Source organism: Pipistrellus hanaki (genome assembly GCF_964339955.1).
Source record: "Pipistrellus hanaki genome assembly, chromosome: 1".
Lineage (NCBI taxonomy): Eukaryota > Metazoa > Chordata > Mammalia > Chiroptera > Vespertilionidae > Pipistrellus > Pipistrellus hanaki.
In genome coordinates, this window is record NC_140503.1 from 105,422,808 (window position 1) to 105,440,029 (window position 17,222).

At 38.7% G+C, this 17,222-nt stretch overlaps 1 protein-coding gene across 1 annotated transcript in view; it reads right to left on the bottom strand.

The window, feature by feature from the left end:
- The window catches only part of THSD4 (thrombospondin type 1 domain containing 4), a 691,206-nt gene that overhangs the window by 547,592 nt on the left and 126,392 nt on the right, over window positions 1–17,222 (bottom strand). The window contains exon 5 of the mRNA XM_084897723.1: window positions 14,984–15,431. Coding sequence (XP_084753849.1) covers window positions 14,984–15,431 — 448 coding nt within the window. The remainder of the gene's footprint in view (window positions 1–14,983; window positions 15,432–17,222) is intronic.

Sequence of the window (17,222 nt, forward strand, 5' to 3'; positions counted from 1 at the left end):
CAGAAACTGAGCTGCAAAGGAGTTTGGGCAGTTTTATAGTTTAATGCAACATTTTTAAACAAAAAACAATGTGCAGCCAAGTTTTATTTTATATATGCAAATATTCTTAAGGGGATGTGTATATCTGGTGCTGCTGATTTATAAAGGAGGCATTGGACCATCAGCCTGGGGCTGATTGGGGCTGCTGGGGAAAGGTTGGCTGTGGTAGCACACTGACCACCCAGATGGCCAGGAGGAGGACCCCATCTGTGCAAGAATTCGTGCATCAGGCCTCTAATATCTAATAATAGAGCAATATGCAAGTTAGTCATCATTCTGCTACACAAGCCACGCCCACCGGCCAATTAGGGTGATTATGCAAATTAACCCAACCAAGATGGCAGTTAATTTGCATATCAAGGCAGCATAGAAAGAAGCCAAGCAAAAAAGAGTGAAGCTTTGGAGAAGCAAGCAGGGCAGGGAGAAGGGAGGAAAGTAGGTGGAGCTGGGCAGGAAGAAGGGAGGAAAGCAGGCGGGGCAGTGACCGCAGCAGGAAGCCCTATTGCAGGAAGATTCCTGCAATGGGCCACTAGTATTTACATAAATAAAAGCCTAAGCGACTATTATGACCAGCCACTATGATGCAGACTGACCACCAGGGGTCAGAAGCTCAATGCAGGAGCTGCCCCCTGATGGTCAGTGTACTCCCACAGCCAACCTCCCATGGCTGGCCAACCTCCTGTGATCCCTCCCCACAGCTGACTCCAATTGGCCCTGATCGCTGGCCAGACCAAGAGACCCCACATGTGCACAAATTAGTGCACTGAGCCTCTAATATATATATATATATATATATATATATATATATATATATATATATACACACACACACACACACACACACACACAAATGTTATCCCAATAAATTAAATAAAAATTAAAAAAAAAAAAAAACCCAAAAAGATTTAGGTCAAGGCTTTGGATTTTAAAAAAACTAAGGTCTTCTTAGTTTTCAAATACTTCTTTTTTCCATTCAAGTCCATAATGTTCTCCTAGAGCAGCAATTTTTAACTGGTGTGCTGTAGCAGGCACACTGGTGTGCCACAATAATTTTTAAAACATGCAATTCCTGACTCTTTAGTCAGGGGCACTGACCTCTTTTTCCTTAGATTGTCCAATAAAAAAAAAAAATGACAACAGCCAACACACCAATAGCTGTCTGGTATAAATTATTCTAGATTATACCTATTTTTTCTTGTCAGATCAGCAAAATCTCTATTTTTTAGTGTGCCCCAGAATTTTAGTAATTAGTTTACGTGCACCATGAGATGAAAAAAATTCACTGTCCTAGAGAAAGGTATTTCCCTCTTATTCAATGCATACATCACAGACCCAATGGATGCTAATGTCGCTAAGCCCACCCATTCACCCAGGAAAACCCTGGACACAGGGCCATAAACATCTTGGCCTATCCTAGAAGTGCTTGCTTATTTTCCCCTTGTTAGAATATTTACATCTCTATGCCTGTAAAAAGTTCTAAAAGAGAACATCTTTTTTTCTAACTAACAAGGAAGAATATGGCAAGATGCAAACTTTTAAAAACATTCAAAACTCCTACTTTTCCAAGAAACATTTCCTAGTGGCTACTTTAGGGATCACATGAGTAAGATTGATTTCCTTCTCTCTGCTATCTGCTAGGGCAGGATGTGAAATTCCATATGTGGATTAAGGATACAGAGAAGAATCCCTCATAACCGTCTCCTGCAAGAATTTCACAGGTCAAGGTGAGAAAAACAGATCAACCAAAATACTGATGGGTAAAAGAAGGTTTACAGTTGTTTGTATAGAAAAAGATACACAGGTTATGATTATTATAAGAGCTTTACTAACTCAAAAGAATGTCATTCATAACTATAAACCTATCTTTGCACAACCCTAAGTAATTCAATGAAAAAAATGTAATGAATTATTTGGGCCCTAAATTTCTAATCTTACAAAACAAGGAGTTAACTGATCCTTCCCAATGTTGATAAATTAAGGAAATAAAAATTGTCAATATACTATATATAATTAAAAATATAAGTGAAAATTGAAATATGGCTAGTAGAGATCAGCAAAGTGGGAAGACAGGGGTGAGTGAGGAGTTGACAGAGAAAATTTGAAGTTGACATATCAAGAAGCAGAGGTATTTATGTGTTATTTAGAGTTATGGGAAGAATGACCATAAAAAAACTAGGCATTAAACATGGCTAACTGTAATTACATCTTGGAAAAGGGACTAAGATATACATCTCTACCACTGTTATTTGATTTTTAATTTTAGAGCAAGAGCAAACGAAAGCAAGAGCAAGAGAGAGATCGAGAGAGAGAGAGAGAGAGAGAGAAAGAGATCGAGAGAGAGAGAAAGAGATCGAGAGAGACAGAAACATTAATCAGTTGTCTCCTGCTTGTGCCCCAAACAGGGACCCACAATTTAAGTATGTGCCTTGACCAGGATTTGAAAGCACCACCTTTTAGTGCATGGGATGATGCTCCAGCCAAGTGAACCACATCAGCCAGGGCAACCATTGTTCCATTAATATGATTTTTCTTACTATTTGTACATTTTATAATCATGAAAAATGACAATTGTGAACAATTCATATATAGGTATGTGTGATTCATACATACATAGTTCATACATATGAAATATTTATATATTTAATAAGTACACTTAATATTTATATATTCACATATAGTTCACATAGGTATATATGCAAGGCCACTGACAAAATATGAAGAAATCAACTGGAAAACTTTCTGTGGAAAATTCCAAGCAGTGTAGAAGATATAAAGCGGAATGCTCTGAGAAGCACCGACACTGGCACAGATTTCCCAGGTTAGGAGGCTGGAGACAAGCTCAAGATAAGAGAAAGCTAGAGGTCCTTCCTGTCCATCCAATAACTGGACCACAGTAATTGGCAAGTTTTACAACTTACAGAATTGCATTAAATCATTGCCAGGCCCAGTTGCTATGTTTCTCCTTAAAACTGAAGTCAGGATGTTATCAACTGCTTTTCCATTCAATATCAGACTAAAAATGGGGCAGAATTAGAATCTGCCTGAACAGAGCGTACTTAACTACACTGGAGATTTGTCCAGCATCTTCCCTTGATTTCACATACTGTGAGGCAGAAACAACACCACATGAATAAATCCCCCAGCGTCAAAATCCAATTCCTCTACTCTCCCCTCCCAAGGGAAATTTACTGGAGAGACACCCATACATTCCTGCTTTCTGCAATAACTATGGGCCAGTTATTGGATGGACAGGACCTCTAACTTTCTCTTATTGTGAGCTTGTCTCCAACCTGCTTATTTCCTCTCATAATGTAAATTGCACTCAGCCTAAATTCCTTTGGCAACAAAGCACCTTAAAATTTATCCCTGCCTTGCACATACAGCCTCCTTTATCCAAGAGCTGGAGCATCAATCCCTCTCCAAGAGAAAGAGGTGCTCCAGAGAAGGCAGCAAGAGACACTACCTCCAGCAGTGTCCTGGTCTGCTCATGTATTTAGCAAATAATAATACAAAAATAATTTTACTTGAACTGTATCCATTCAGGAACTAGAATAACTGCAGTTTGGTTTTCTGATTCCCAAGTTTCACCCTTTTAAACACATTAGTTCTTTTGTTCCCAAGTTTTTGCCAAGAGTTTTCATGAAGAAGAAACAACTATTTACTCAAGTCCTTGAGTTTTTTGCTATTTTTCACCACAGCTGAAAGTGTAGGGCTGTGTGTGTTAGCCCTTCCCTGCTGAAGACACACTTGCAGGTCAACATTGTTCACTGGGCAAACTTCTGAATCACTGAGAAGTTTCCCCCACACTCCCTCTTGCTCCTTAGTATCATGGGAGTATAAAGGGACTCTAGATCCCTGTCACTCCCTATTCCTAGAAAACTCTTCCCTCACCTGGACAGCCTGCAGTTCTCTGTTAGATTAGTATGATTTTTCACAATATTGCCCTTTCACCTCTTCCCTCTTTGAATGGGAAGATTTTCATAATTTGGGGATTCCTGTCATCTCTTCATGTTGGACATAGGAAAGGATATGTCATTGGTTGCTATTTGCTGGAGCACGGGAGTCGACATGGAGAGTGTGCAAGTAAGACTTAACACAGCAGGACTGAGCCTGCTCTCCTTAAGAAGGCCTGCTTGCAAGGCGTCTGGAAACTTGGAAGTCAGAAAGGTTTCCACCACTCCCTAAGTGATGAGTAACTCACTATTCCCAAACCATTGTTTATGCTAAACATGCTTTTCTTTTTTACTCTGGAATTTTGTATGTGGCAGGCAGAGAGTGCCTTCATGACCAGCCCCCAATAAGAACTTTAGGCAGAGAGTCTCTGACGAGCTTCTGTGATAGACAACCCTCCACATGTGTTGTCACAACTCAATGCTGGGGAATTTAGTGTGTCCTGTGCGACTCCACTCTTGGAAGCTGATGCCTGATTTCCTCTGCACTTGGCCCCATTTGCCATTCTCTCTGTAGATTTTTCTCTAAATCCTTTTGCTGTAATAAATCATAGCTGTGTGTATGACTATAGAACACATGCTGAGTCCTGTGAGTCCTCCTGGCAAATCATCAAACCTAGGTGTGGTTTTTGGGAACCCTAACACAGAGTTTTAAAGTGTTCCAATCAAGATGGTCATGTGCATTAATGCAGTACTCAAATCCTCTCACAAATACATCAAAATTACAGTTAAACTGATACTAGCACAGATTTCCCAGGTAAGGAGGTCCTGTGTGATTCCACTGGGAAAACAATCATCATTTAGAACCCCCTGAAATCTAGCAAAATGGAAGTCCTACAACTAAGGGTACAAGGAAGAAGCCACATCAAGACTGGTAAGAGGGGCAAAGAGTCAGAAAGGGCTGGTACTACACTTACAAGTGGCATTTTAAAATCAAGAGGGATATCTTACCTATGGAGGTCCCCCCCTGAGGAGCAACGGATCCTAGCCACACACCAGGCCACCAAGCCCAGGGTTCATCTCTCCTGCTAAGTGGCCTCAGGCCCAGCACTAGCAGCATCAGGCCTTGGTTCACAGCTTAGCCTCTCCTGAGCACCTCCAAGTAGAGCACAAGAAGCAGCCATCTGCAGATCATTCTGTAGCTTATGCTGAGTGGCCCCAGCAGTAGGCACCTTGTAACTCTTGGAATGCCCCAGATCCAATGCACCTGGTGGATAGCTTCAGACCACATCAGATTTCAACCCTACCATTTCCACGTGTGGCACACTAAAAGGGTAGACTTGGTGAGTAACAAAGCCACACTGAAGCTAGTCCTGATCCATAAGATTGACTCCTGCACAGCAGCTACAGCTGGTCCTCATAGCCAAATGGCCTGGGTGGAGAGGGTGGGTGGGAAGATTCAACAGCAATCAAGGCTCAACTACAATAAGACAATGCACACAGCCCTCACAGGAGCACACCTGGAGTGCCAAGTTTGTGTGACTAGGGAAGCTGCATGACTGAGCCCTAAAGGTCACCTACTATACAAGATCACTCTATCAAAACTATTTTTTTTCTATTTTTCCTCACTTAATTTTACCTTTTTAATTATTACATTTTATTTGTAATCAGCATTTTTCTACAACTATTTCACCTTTTTTATCTTATTTACTTGTGTGTTTTTTTATTATTTTTGATAACTGTCATATTATTTGCTCTTTATTTTATTTCGGGATTAGTGTTCTACAGTCTATTTTCACCTTTCCTTCACCAACGCTTTATTCTATCTGAACTCTATCTTTATGCCATCACTCTCTTCCTAATCTTTGCCCCTTTGGTGTGCTGTTTATCTTAAGCCTTTCGTGCTCTAGATTTTCCCTATTCTTTATGTTTACCCCCTGCTAAAATTTCACCCTACTTGTGTATATCTAATTTCCAACCCCTTGCTCAGAGTACATACACACCTCCCTTTTCGCCTGCCCCCGCAAAAAAAAAAAAAAAAAAAAAAAAAAGTTTTTCTCTCTATCCTTGTGTAGTTGTATGTTGAATGTTAACTATTATATATCAAAGTTTTATGCTTTTTTGTGAGATTGTTTTGCTTATTCTTTTTGTTTGATTGTATGTTTTTGTTAGCCGTGTTTTAGTTATTTTTTTATTTTTATTTCTGCTTTCCCTTTCCTTGCGTGATATTAGTTGGTGCCATAAATTATATTAATCTCCATATACTTGTTGCTGGCATTTGCTGTGATTATTGGCTGTTCCATTGGAATTTCCTCCCCATATATATAGTTAGTTCCTCGTTTTTCTCTTAGTATCATTCTAATCTCTCTCTCTCTCTCTCCCCTTTTTATTCCTTTTTCCAATTTCATTTTGACACTTCTTTTTTTTCTTTCTTTTTACTCTTCTATCTCTCCTACCCGCTAATTTTCCTTTCTATAATAGTCACCTTTATTGGAGGTTATTAATATTGCAAATGCATTTCTATTCAGTGCCTTGTGTGTTGTACCTGGTTGTGTTGTATTTTGTGCCTTTAAATCAATGCAAGAGAAAGAGAACTACATAACCAGACATCCTGAAAAGAGAGACCATGGGGAGACAAAGAAACAGCCCACATATAAAATAAAAGCAGGCATCACCAGAAAAGGAAGTAAACGAGTTAGAGACAAGTAACCTATCAAAGCAAGAATTCAGAGAAATGATCATAAGATGGCTAAAAAGAATGGAAAACAAATTTGACAATATGAGTAAGAACCAAGAGGAAATGAAAAATGATATGCTACTGTAAAGAACTCAAATTAGCCGAAACCGGTTTAGCTCAATGGATAGAGCGTCGGCTTGGGGACGGAAGGGACCCGGGTTCGATTCCGGTCAAGGGAATGTACCTTGGTTGCAGGCATATCCCCAGTAGGGGGAGTGCAAGAGGCAACTGATCTATGACTCTCTCTCATTGATGTTTCTAAGTCTCTATCTCTCTCCCTTCCTCTGTACAAAATCAATAAAATAAATTTAAAAAAAAGAACCCAATAGAAAGCATCAAGAGTAGACTAGAAGAGCAGAGGACTGCATCAGTGAGCTAGAAGACAAGATGGGAAAAAATATCCATCTAGAGCAGCTTCTAGAAAAAAAATTAAAAAGCAGGAAGAGAGCCTAAGGTAACTTTGAAACAATACAAAACAAAACAATATTCATATAATAGACGTACCAGAAGGAAAGGAAATTGAGGAAGACATGGAAAACATGTTTCAAGAAATAATGACAGAAAACTTTCCTGAGATAGAGAAGAAAAAACCCACACAAATCCAAGAAGCTCACAGAGTCCCAAGCAAAATGAATCACAAAAGACCAACACCAAGGCACATTATAATTAAAGTGTCAAACACCAATGACAAAGTAAGAATCTTAAAAGCAACCAGAGAGAGACAGAAAGTTACATATAAAGAAACCCCCATCTGACTAGAAACTGATATCTCAACAGAAACTTATCAGGCCAGAAGGGGATGGGATGACATATACAAAGTCATGCAAAGGGTCTGAATCCAAGAATACTGTACCCAGCAAGGCTATCAATTAAAATTGAAGGTGAAATCAGGAGTTTCACAGACAAAAAAGAACTAAGGGAATTTATCACCACCACACCAGCAATGCAAGAAATGCTAAAGGGTCTGCTGTAAAAATAAAAAAGAAATAGGAAGCAAAGAAGGAACACAGGGGTATAGAATAAAAATGGCGACAAATAAATACCTATCAATAATAACTTTAAATGTAAATGGATTGAATGCTCCAATCAAAAGACATAGGGTAACAGATTGGATAAGAAAACAAGACCAATATATCTTTTGTCTACAAGAAACCAATTTCAGAAAAAAAGACGCACACAGACTGAGGGTGAAGGGATGGAAAAAGGTTTTCCAGGCGAATGGAAATTAAAAAAAAGCTGGGGCAGCAATACTTATATCTGACAAATTAGATCTCAAAGTGCAGGGCATAACAAGAGATAATGAGGCTACTTCTTAATACTAAAGGGAGCAATCCAATAAGAAGAAATAACCCTGGTAAACATATATGCACCCAATACAGGAGTACCCAAATATATTTTTAAAAAATTTTAAAAAAAGCTGCTGGAGGTCATTAAGGGAGAGATTAATAGTAATGCAATCATAGTAGGAGATTTTAATAACTCTCTATCACCTTTGGACAAATCATCGAAACAAAAAGTCAGCACAGAAATATCAAACCTAAATGACTCACTAGACCAGATGGAATTAATCGACGTCTTCAGAACATTTCACCCCAAAGCCATAGAATATACATTCTTTTCGAGTGCACATGGGTCGTTTTCAAAGACAGACCACAAGTTGGGACATAGGCAAAGTCTGTTCAAATTCAAGAAGATAGAAGTCATATTAAGCATATTCTCAGATCATAGTGGCATAAAACTGGAAATCAACTACAATAAAAATAATCCAAATAAATCAAACACATGGAGACTAAACAGCATGCTATTAAACAAGGACTGGGTTACCAGATAAATCAAGGAAGAAATAAAAGACATCATGGCAACAAATGACAATGAAAATACAACAATCCAAAATACATGGGACACAGCAAAAGCAGTCTTGAGAGGGAGGTTCACAGCTCTACAAGCCCACTGCAAAAAACGGTAACGAATTATCTAACTTTACAACTCAAAGAGTTAGAAAAAAAGCAACAAGAAAAGACCAGTGTAAGCAGAAAATAATAAAAATCAGAGCAGGGATAAACAACATAGAGACCAAATCAACAATACAGAAGATCAACAAAACCAAGAGCTGGTTTTTGAAAGGATAAACAAGATTGATGATCCTCTAGCCAGGCTAACCAAGAAACAAAAAGAGAGGACCCAAATAAACAAAATCAGAAATGAAAGAGGCGAAATAACAACAGACCCTGCCGAAATGCAACGGATTGTTACAAAATACTACGAAAAACTCTATTCCAACAAACTGAACAACCTGGAGGAAATGGACATATTCCTAGAAAAATACAAACTTCCAAAACTCAATCAGGAAGAATCTAAAAATTTCAATAGACCAGTGACTTTGGAAAAAATTGAAGCAGTCATCAAAAAGCTTCCAGCAATCAAAAGCCCAGGGCCAGATGACTTCACAGGAGAGTTTTACCAAACATTCAAGGAAGATCTAAAACCTATCCTCCTCAGATTATTCCAAAAAATTCAACAGGAAGGCACACTTCGAAACTCCTTCTATGAAGCCAGCATCACCCTAATACCAAAGAAGATAAAGACAACACAATGAAAGAAAATAACAAAACAATATCCCTCATGAACATAGATGCCAAAACCCTCAACAAAATTCTAGCAAATAAGCTCTAGTGATACATCAGAAAGATCATACACCATGACCAAGTAGGGTTTATTCTGGGAATGCAAGGATGGTACAATATCCGCAAATCAATAAACGTGATATATCACATAAACAAATTGAGAGATAAAAATCATATGGTCATCTCAATTGATGCAGAAAAAGCATTTGATAAAATCCAACACCCTTTCCTGATAAAAACTCTCAACAAGGTGGGAATAGAAGGATCACACTTCAACATAATAAAAGCTATATATGATAAACCCACAGGAAACATCATACTCAATGGGCAAAATCTAAAACCATTCCCTTTAAAAACAGGAACAAGACAGGGATGCTGACTCTCACCACTCCTGTTTGACATAGTACTGGAAGTACTAGCCATTGAAATTAGACAGGAAGAAGAAATAAAAGGCATCCAAATTGGAAAAGAAGAAATAAAATTGTCCTTATTTGCAGATGACATGATATTGTACATAAAAAAACCAAAAGACTCCAACAAAAAACTAATAGACTTAAATGAATTTGGCAATGTTGCAGGATACAAAATTAATGCCAAGAAACCTATGGCATTTCTACACACCAATAGTGAACTTACAGAAACAGAGACTAAAAAAGCAATCCCATTTACCACTGCACCTAAAAAATTAAGATACCTAGGAATAAAGTTAACTAAGGAGGTAAAAGCCCTATATGAGGAAAACTATAGGACACTGAAAAAATAGATAGAGGAAGATGCAAAAGATGGAAGAACATACCATGTTCATGGATTGGTAGAATCAAAATAATTAAAATGTTCATACTTCCCAAATCAATTTATAGTTTCAATGCTCTCGCCATTAAAATACCAACGGAATATTTCTCAGACCTAGAAAGAACTCTCCAAAAATTCATCTGGAACAAAAAAAACCACCCCGAATAGCCACAGCAATCCTGAGAAAAAAGAATAAAGTAGGAGGGATCTCAATACCACATTTCAAGCTGTATTACAAAGCCACTGTTCTCAAAACAGCCTGGTACTGGCACAAGAACAGAAATAAAGATCAATGGAATAGAATAGAAAATCCGGATTTTAACCCAAATCACTATGCTCAATTAATATTTGACAAAGGAAGCATGAACGTACAATGTATTCAAGACAGTTTCTTCAATAAATGGTGTTGGGAAAATTGGACAGATACATGCAAAAGAATGAAACTAGATCACCAACTTACACCATACACAAAAATAAACTCAAAATGGATACAGTACTTAAACGTAAGACAGGAAACCATAAAAATACTAGAGGAATCCACAGGCAGCAAAATCTCAGACATATGCCGAAGAACTTCTTCACTGATACTGGCCCTAAGGCACTGGAAGCTAAAGAAAAAATAAATAAATGGGACTACATCAAAATACAAAAGCTTTTTCACAGCAAAAGAAACCATCAACAAAACAACAAAAAAGCCCACTCTATGGGAGAACATATTTGCAAATGTTATCACTGATAAAGGTTTAATCTCCAACATCTACATAAAGCTTATACAACTCAATAAAAGGAAGATAAATGATCCAATTAAAAAATAGGTAATGGACCTAAATAGAATATTTTCAAAAGAAGACAGAAGGAAGGCCAAGAGGCACATGAAAACATGTTGAAAATCACTAATTATCCGAGAGATGCAAATCAAAACGACAATGCAGTACCATTTCACGTGTCAGAATGGCTATCATCAACAAATCAATAAACGACAAGTGTTGGCGAGGATGCGGAGGAAAAGGAACCCTCGTGCACTGCTTGTGGAAATGCAGACTGGTGCAACCACTGTGGGAGAACAGTATGGAGTTTCCTCAAAAAACTGAAAACGGAACTCCCATTTGACCCAATAATCCCACTTCTAGGAATATATCCTAAGAAACTAGAAACACCAATCAGAAAGGATATATGCACCCCTATGTTCATAGCAGCACAATTTACAATAGCTAGGATTTGGGAACAGCCTTGGTGCCCGTCAGCAGATGATTGGATAAAAAAAACTATGGTACATCTACACAATGGAATACTATGCTGCCATTAAAAAGAAGGAAATGTTATCATTTGCAGCAACCTGAATGGAATTGGAGAACATTATGCTGAGTGAAATAAGCCAGTCAATGAAAGAAAAACACCACATGATCTCACTCATTTATGGATAATATAGAACATTATAAACCAATGAACAAAAAGATAGATACAGAGACAGTAAAGCAACAAACAGACTGTCAAATTACAGTAGAGAGGGTAGGAAGATATGGGGGAGATAAGAGATCAACCGAAGGATTTGTATGCACGCATATAAGCATAACCAATGGATGCAAAACTCTGGGGAGGGAGGGCATGTATTGGGGAGGGGGTAGTTGGTAAGATATGTACACATATAATACCTCAATAAAAAGATGTAAGAAAAAAATATAGCCTATAGAATACAGTTAATAATATTTTAATAACTATGTATGGTGTCAGATATGTATGAGATTTATTGGGATGATCACATAGTAAGTTATATAATGTGTAATCACTGGGATTTACACCTGAAACTAATATAATATTGTATATCAACTAATTGAGAAATAGAAATTATTTAAAAATAATTTTTAAAAATGAAAGTGTTCATAAAGTATGGTCCAAGTCACAAGAAGCCATGGGCTTATATAAAGAAGACAAACAGTAATAGAACCTCTAAGGAATGCTTACTCAATAAAAGTAAATAGGATGTGGCTTGGGGTGATAGGGTGCACTGGGGAGGACACTGAAAAATGTTACAGCAGAGAAGGCAATTAAATTTGAATGATCCTTTGCCAATATTTTATTATTATGTATACTATATCTTTGTCCTGGGTTTAAGATATTGTTTTACCTATTTCCAAAATATAATGAATTCACAAGAATTTTTGAAGATTCATTGCAATTCAATCTCCTCAGTAGTGGAGTTACTCCAAAACCTAGAGAAACCATGTTTGATACATGGGCTGGACAGCCCTGCTATTGGCAGCACAGGTCTGGCAAGAAGTGCACAATTTAAAGAAATATAGGTTAAATGAAAAAAAAATGCTTACAAGCTATCAGGTCCACATACACTAAGTGGCCAGATTATGATCTCTAAATGCATAATATACAAATTGTCCCCTTGACCAGGAGTTTGACCAGCAGGAAGGTCAGCCAACCGTCCATGTCCTCTCCCCATGGCCAGGCTGGCCAGACCCCACCCATGCATGAATTGATGCACCAGGCCTCTAATATGTACACCAATAAAAGAGAAATATGCAAATTGACCATACATCTGCAACGCCCACAAGCCAATGAGGAGTGAGTATTCAAATTAACCTAACAAAGATGGTGGGTGGATTTGCATATGCAATCATGAAGCAGCTGGGTGGGTCAGGATGCCTGCTATGAGGGGGATGGTGGGGGAGTGGAGGGAGCTTCAGTGAACTTTGAAGACTCCAGCTGGAGCGAAGGCCTGGGTCCCAGGTGCTGGAGGAAACTGGTGCCAGCAGCCGGGGGAAGGAAGGCCTATTCTTGCACGAATCTGCATGCAATGGGCCTCTAATATATATATATATATAAAATAATAGAGTAGTGTGCTAATTGACTGTACCTCTGTGATGCCCACAGCCAATCAGGAGTGGGTATGCAAATTAATTCAACATAGACGACATGTTAATTTGCATACACAGGCTCCAAGTAGGCTGAGCTCTGGTGGGATGCTTTCATCGTTGCCATGGCAGTGACACAGGCATTCTGTACCACCCCAGCCGCTCCAGACCTCTGGACAGCATGGGAAGGCAGAAAGGCAGCTCTGGCCAGAGCAGAAAGGTGGCTCTGGGCTGGAGTGGAAAGGCTGCTCTGGCCAGAGTAAAAGCAGTGCCAGCAGCCAGGGGAACAAAGGCCCATTTTTAATCTTCATTCGTGTATCAGGCCACTAATAAATATATATATATATATATATATATATATATATATATATATATATATATATGTGTATGTATGTGTATGTATACACACACACACACACACACATATATATATGTGTGTGTGTGTGTGTGTGTGTGTGTTCAGAGATCATAATAATCTGGCCACTCAGTGTGTATGCCAAATAGCCTCTCCCTTTGCCCTTATCTTTGATTTGCTAGTACTTGGTCTTCAAAATTAAGAAACAGACTAGTTAATGGGAGAACGTGTTTTCCATTGAAAATGAATTCATTTTATTTTAAAAGAATTGCAATGGATGAACAGGGACCATGTCTAATCAGAGGCACTAGTATTTTTTTTTTATGGTCCTCACAACTTTGTTACAAGATGAGCAATGATGCTCAATTAAGACTTACTGGTTGACTGATTAGTAATGGCTTTAGAAAAATTACTGCTTTATAAAAATTAATAATTCCTGAAGTCTGTCAGTTGAAGAACAAGCTAAAAAGCAATCCAGGCATTCCAAAATTATTAAAATCACAAATTAAGTCATTTCTATGGACTTCATGGAAGGAAATATATTTTTAATGAGGAAATTGAAGCTAATATATAACAGTTTTCCTGTTACCTAGTAACAGAGTATTAAAGCAGATTAAATTATTAATAAAAATATAGCAACTTGGAAATTTAACCTTTACACATTTTCCTTTCCTTTCTCTTTTATATATAGTTTTTAAACTGATATTTTTTAAACATACTTGGTCATATTATGTAGTTTCCATTTATAATTTTCTTTGCTATTCATTAGTTGTGGAACCTTCATCAAATGACTCACTACCAGACTTTGTCAAAATCCGTATCTAAAGTGTGTGTGTGCCTGGAAGAGCAGGGAGCCCCCAAGGAAATTTACTGGGTGATACCTAGGCTAGTCAAATGCCTAAACTCCCACTTATTTGGTGCCACCACTGTCTTCCCTAAATTAGCCAAACTAATCCCTGAGAAATAAATTGTTGACCCACAGATCCCTGAGGAAGAAACTGTTGACATAAAGCCATTAAGAATTTGGAAGTTATTTTATATGGAGCAATAGGTTGCCAATAAGTGATTCAAGAAGTTATTGTGGGGAGAATAACAGAGATAAATGAGATGGAAGGAAGGTTTAAAAACTAAAAACCATGGCCTAGCATGCAGGAGGACATGGTTGTGAAAAAAGGAGGACTTGGTGTGGTACCACCACTTCCTCCTCCTTTAGTCTCTGCGCCTATCACAGGAATTCTAAAAGTGCTATGTTGGGACGAAGCATCTGGTAGTTCACAAACTCCATAGTCCATAAGAGCCACTATGAGGAGATCCCAGGGAAGAATTTGCTATTTCCAGTGGAAAGTAAGTGGCGGTTACTAGTTATAATGATTATATTCTTTTTGGATCAGGATCTGCCACACATATCTTTTTAATAAAGAATCCACAGCTTAAGAAATAAGGGTGTTTTAGTTAATCCATGAAATAGGTAATTACTTAAAGTATTTCTCTTCTTCCCAAAGCAATGTTTTCCCTTTTATTTCTTTTTTCCTCCTTTCCGCACTCCTCTCCACCCCTCACAAATAAATTACAAAAACATGGCCTAGAAAACCATGTCTTGCTGCCTTCCACATCTTCACTGCCACCTAACGGGAAGGTAAGCACAGTAGCCATCCCAGGCTCAGAGGAGGTGGTGTACTCACGTCAGTGTTGCACAGCTTGTATTGGCGATAGGCCCCAATGCAGGAGATTGCTGCAGACCGGGCTGGCTGGGCAAAGCTCAGGGCTGCACTGTGGGCCCCCATGCCATGGCTGCTGCTTGTTTCTGGGCTGTGCAAGGAACTTGAAGCTACAAGGAAGCTCTGGTCATGGGTCAAAGGCAGCTGGTAAATGGAAGCCTCTGAGGTCTGCAGTCCAGAATGAGGGCCACTGTCACTGGGGTACAGAGGTCCATGGTGGGGGGCCCCGCCACCTGGAGGGCTATAGCCATAGCTAAGACCTGATGCCTCTTGGGATCTGGAATGCCGGGATGAGGACCTTTGCCTCCGAAGTCTCTGCGGTGAGTGTGTAGAGTCCGTCTGCAGTGGTAAAATGTATGGGGCCTTTCCATAGCCATACTTGCCAGGGCCGATTGGACCTCGGGTCTTGCTCCTACAGAGACACATAAGAAAGGAGATGAACAGTCATGAGAATTGTCACATTCATCCAGAAGCTCTGTTCCATGATGGTAGAGGGACTGGGTAGAAACAGGCTTAGGAGAGAGTCCATGGTGGGACAGGGAGGCAGAGGGCGCATTCCAGGAGGAGGGAATGTCAGGCTGGAACAGGCTCTGCAGAGGCTTGAAGACAGAATGAAGGTTGGTTATGTAAGCAGTTGAAAATGAGTTTAGGACAGTGAGCTGTGGTCTGTACATGACTTACATCAGGGAGTTTGGGTATTTTTATAGGTTGTAAGGAGCCACTGAAGGTTTTTTGAGAAGTATAAAGATATAATTGTAATTTCAGCCATAGTAACTTTCTGTTCATTTTTTTCTGATAGTGATTTGTGGGTTTTTTCTCACTCAACTATGCCTGATATTTCAGACCCTGTTTCCATTACCATTAGTGTCCAAATAGCATTTCTAGATAAGTAGTATTTAGCTAATCAGACAAATTCTGATGCAGTCCTAGGCCTGACTTGCACTGTGTCAGACTTAATCCCTTAAGAAACCAGAAGAGGTTGAGCAACTAGCTACTCATCATTCTCAAGGCAACCCATGCTGAACAATGGTCATCTTCACATTGTTATGGATTTATTGAGATCTGCTGCCTTATAAGACCTTATGCAAATCATATGAACAGTGGTATGCTAGGAAATTTTTGACAACTGGCATTCCAGGGCATAAAAGCTCTGATTTATAGCATTTTTTCATTTTCATAGTGTAAATACACCCAGTATGGCCAACTTCAAGCTGCCATTGTAAAGACACAATCAGCTCTAGTGAGGAGGGGAAAACCAGGTCCAGCACAACAATGCATGTAAAGTGACTATAAAGAAGTTGTTTGCATAATATAGGAATGTTAATGAAATACAAAAATGAATCAAGCATGGTTCCCAAGGCTTCAACCTTACAACTAAAAGCAACTAGAACGTAATGCAGAGCAAGATAAAAATTTTTGGAGGCATTGCAAAAAATAGTGCACTTGGAACTCTGAGGCAAGAGGAAGCACTTTTTCCTGTTAAAATGTTGTTGTTGTTTTTATCTTAGATAGAGAGGAAGAGAAAAACATCTATCAGTTTCCTTCCATATGTCAGAGACTGACCTGTAACTTGGGCATGTGCTCTGATCAGGAATTGAACTGCCGACCTTTTCACTCAACCAACTGAGCCACACCAGCCAGAGCAAAAGAAAGAACTTTTGACTGGAAGGATCTGAAAAGTTTTCAGCCACCAGTCTGAGACTTGGGAAGCACAGGTTCCAATATTCTGTGGAAGGACTTAATTAAGTACCAGGTAAGTAATATAACTCTTACTTATTTGTAAAATGACTGAACTGGATTAAATTACTGGTAAGGTTGTTCCAACTCTAAAGTCATATATTTCCATAATTCTACTTTTACATAAAATTGGAAATGTGCCCAAGGGTTTTTACAAGATGGCTCCATTAAAATAAGCACATTAAAGTAGCAATTAATATGAACAGTTAATTTTTATCTTGAGGAAATTTCTTTACTTACATAACCACTGAATATAAAATTTAACAGACCACCACCAGTTATTAACATCTTTATCACTAATTGCACCTTCATTCTTAACTGATGATTTTGAATTAAACTATGCTAACAGTGCTTATTGTGGCTTAAGGCATTTCTCAATTAATCTTGGAAACACTTGGGATTCAGTTAATGATGGGAGACCCAGCATGTTGCTTTAACAGATGCAATTAAGAAGTTAGTCTTCCTA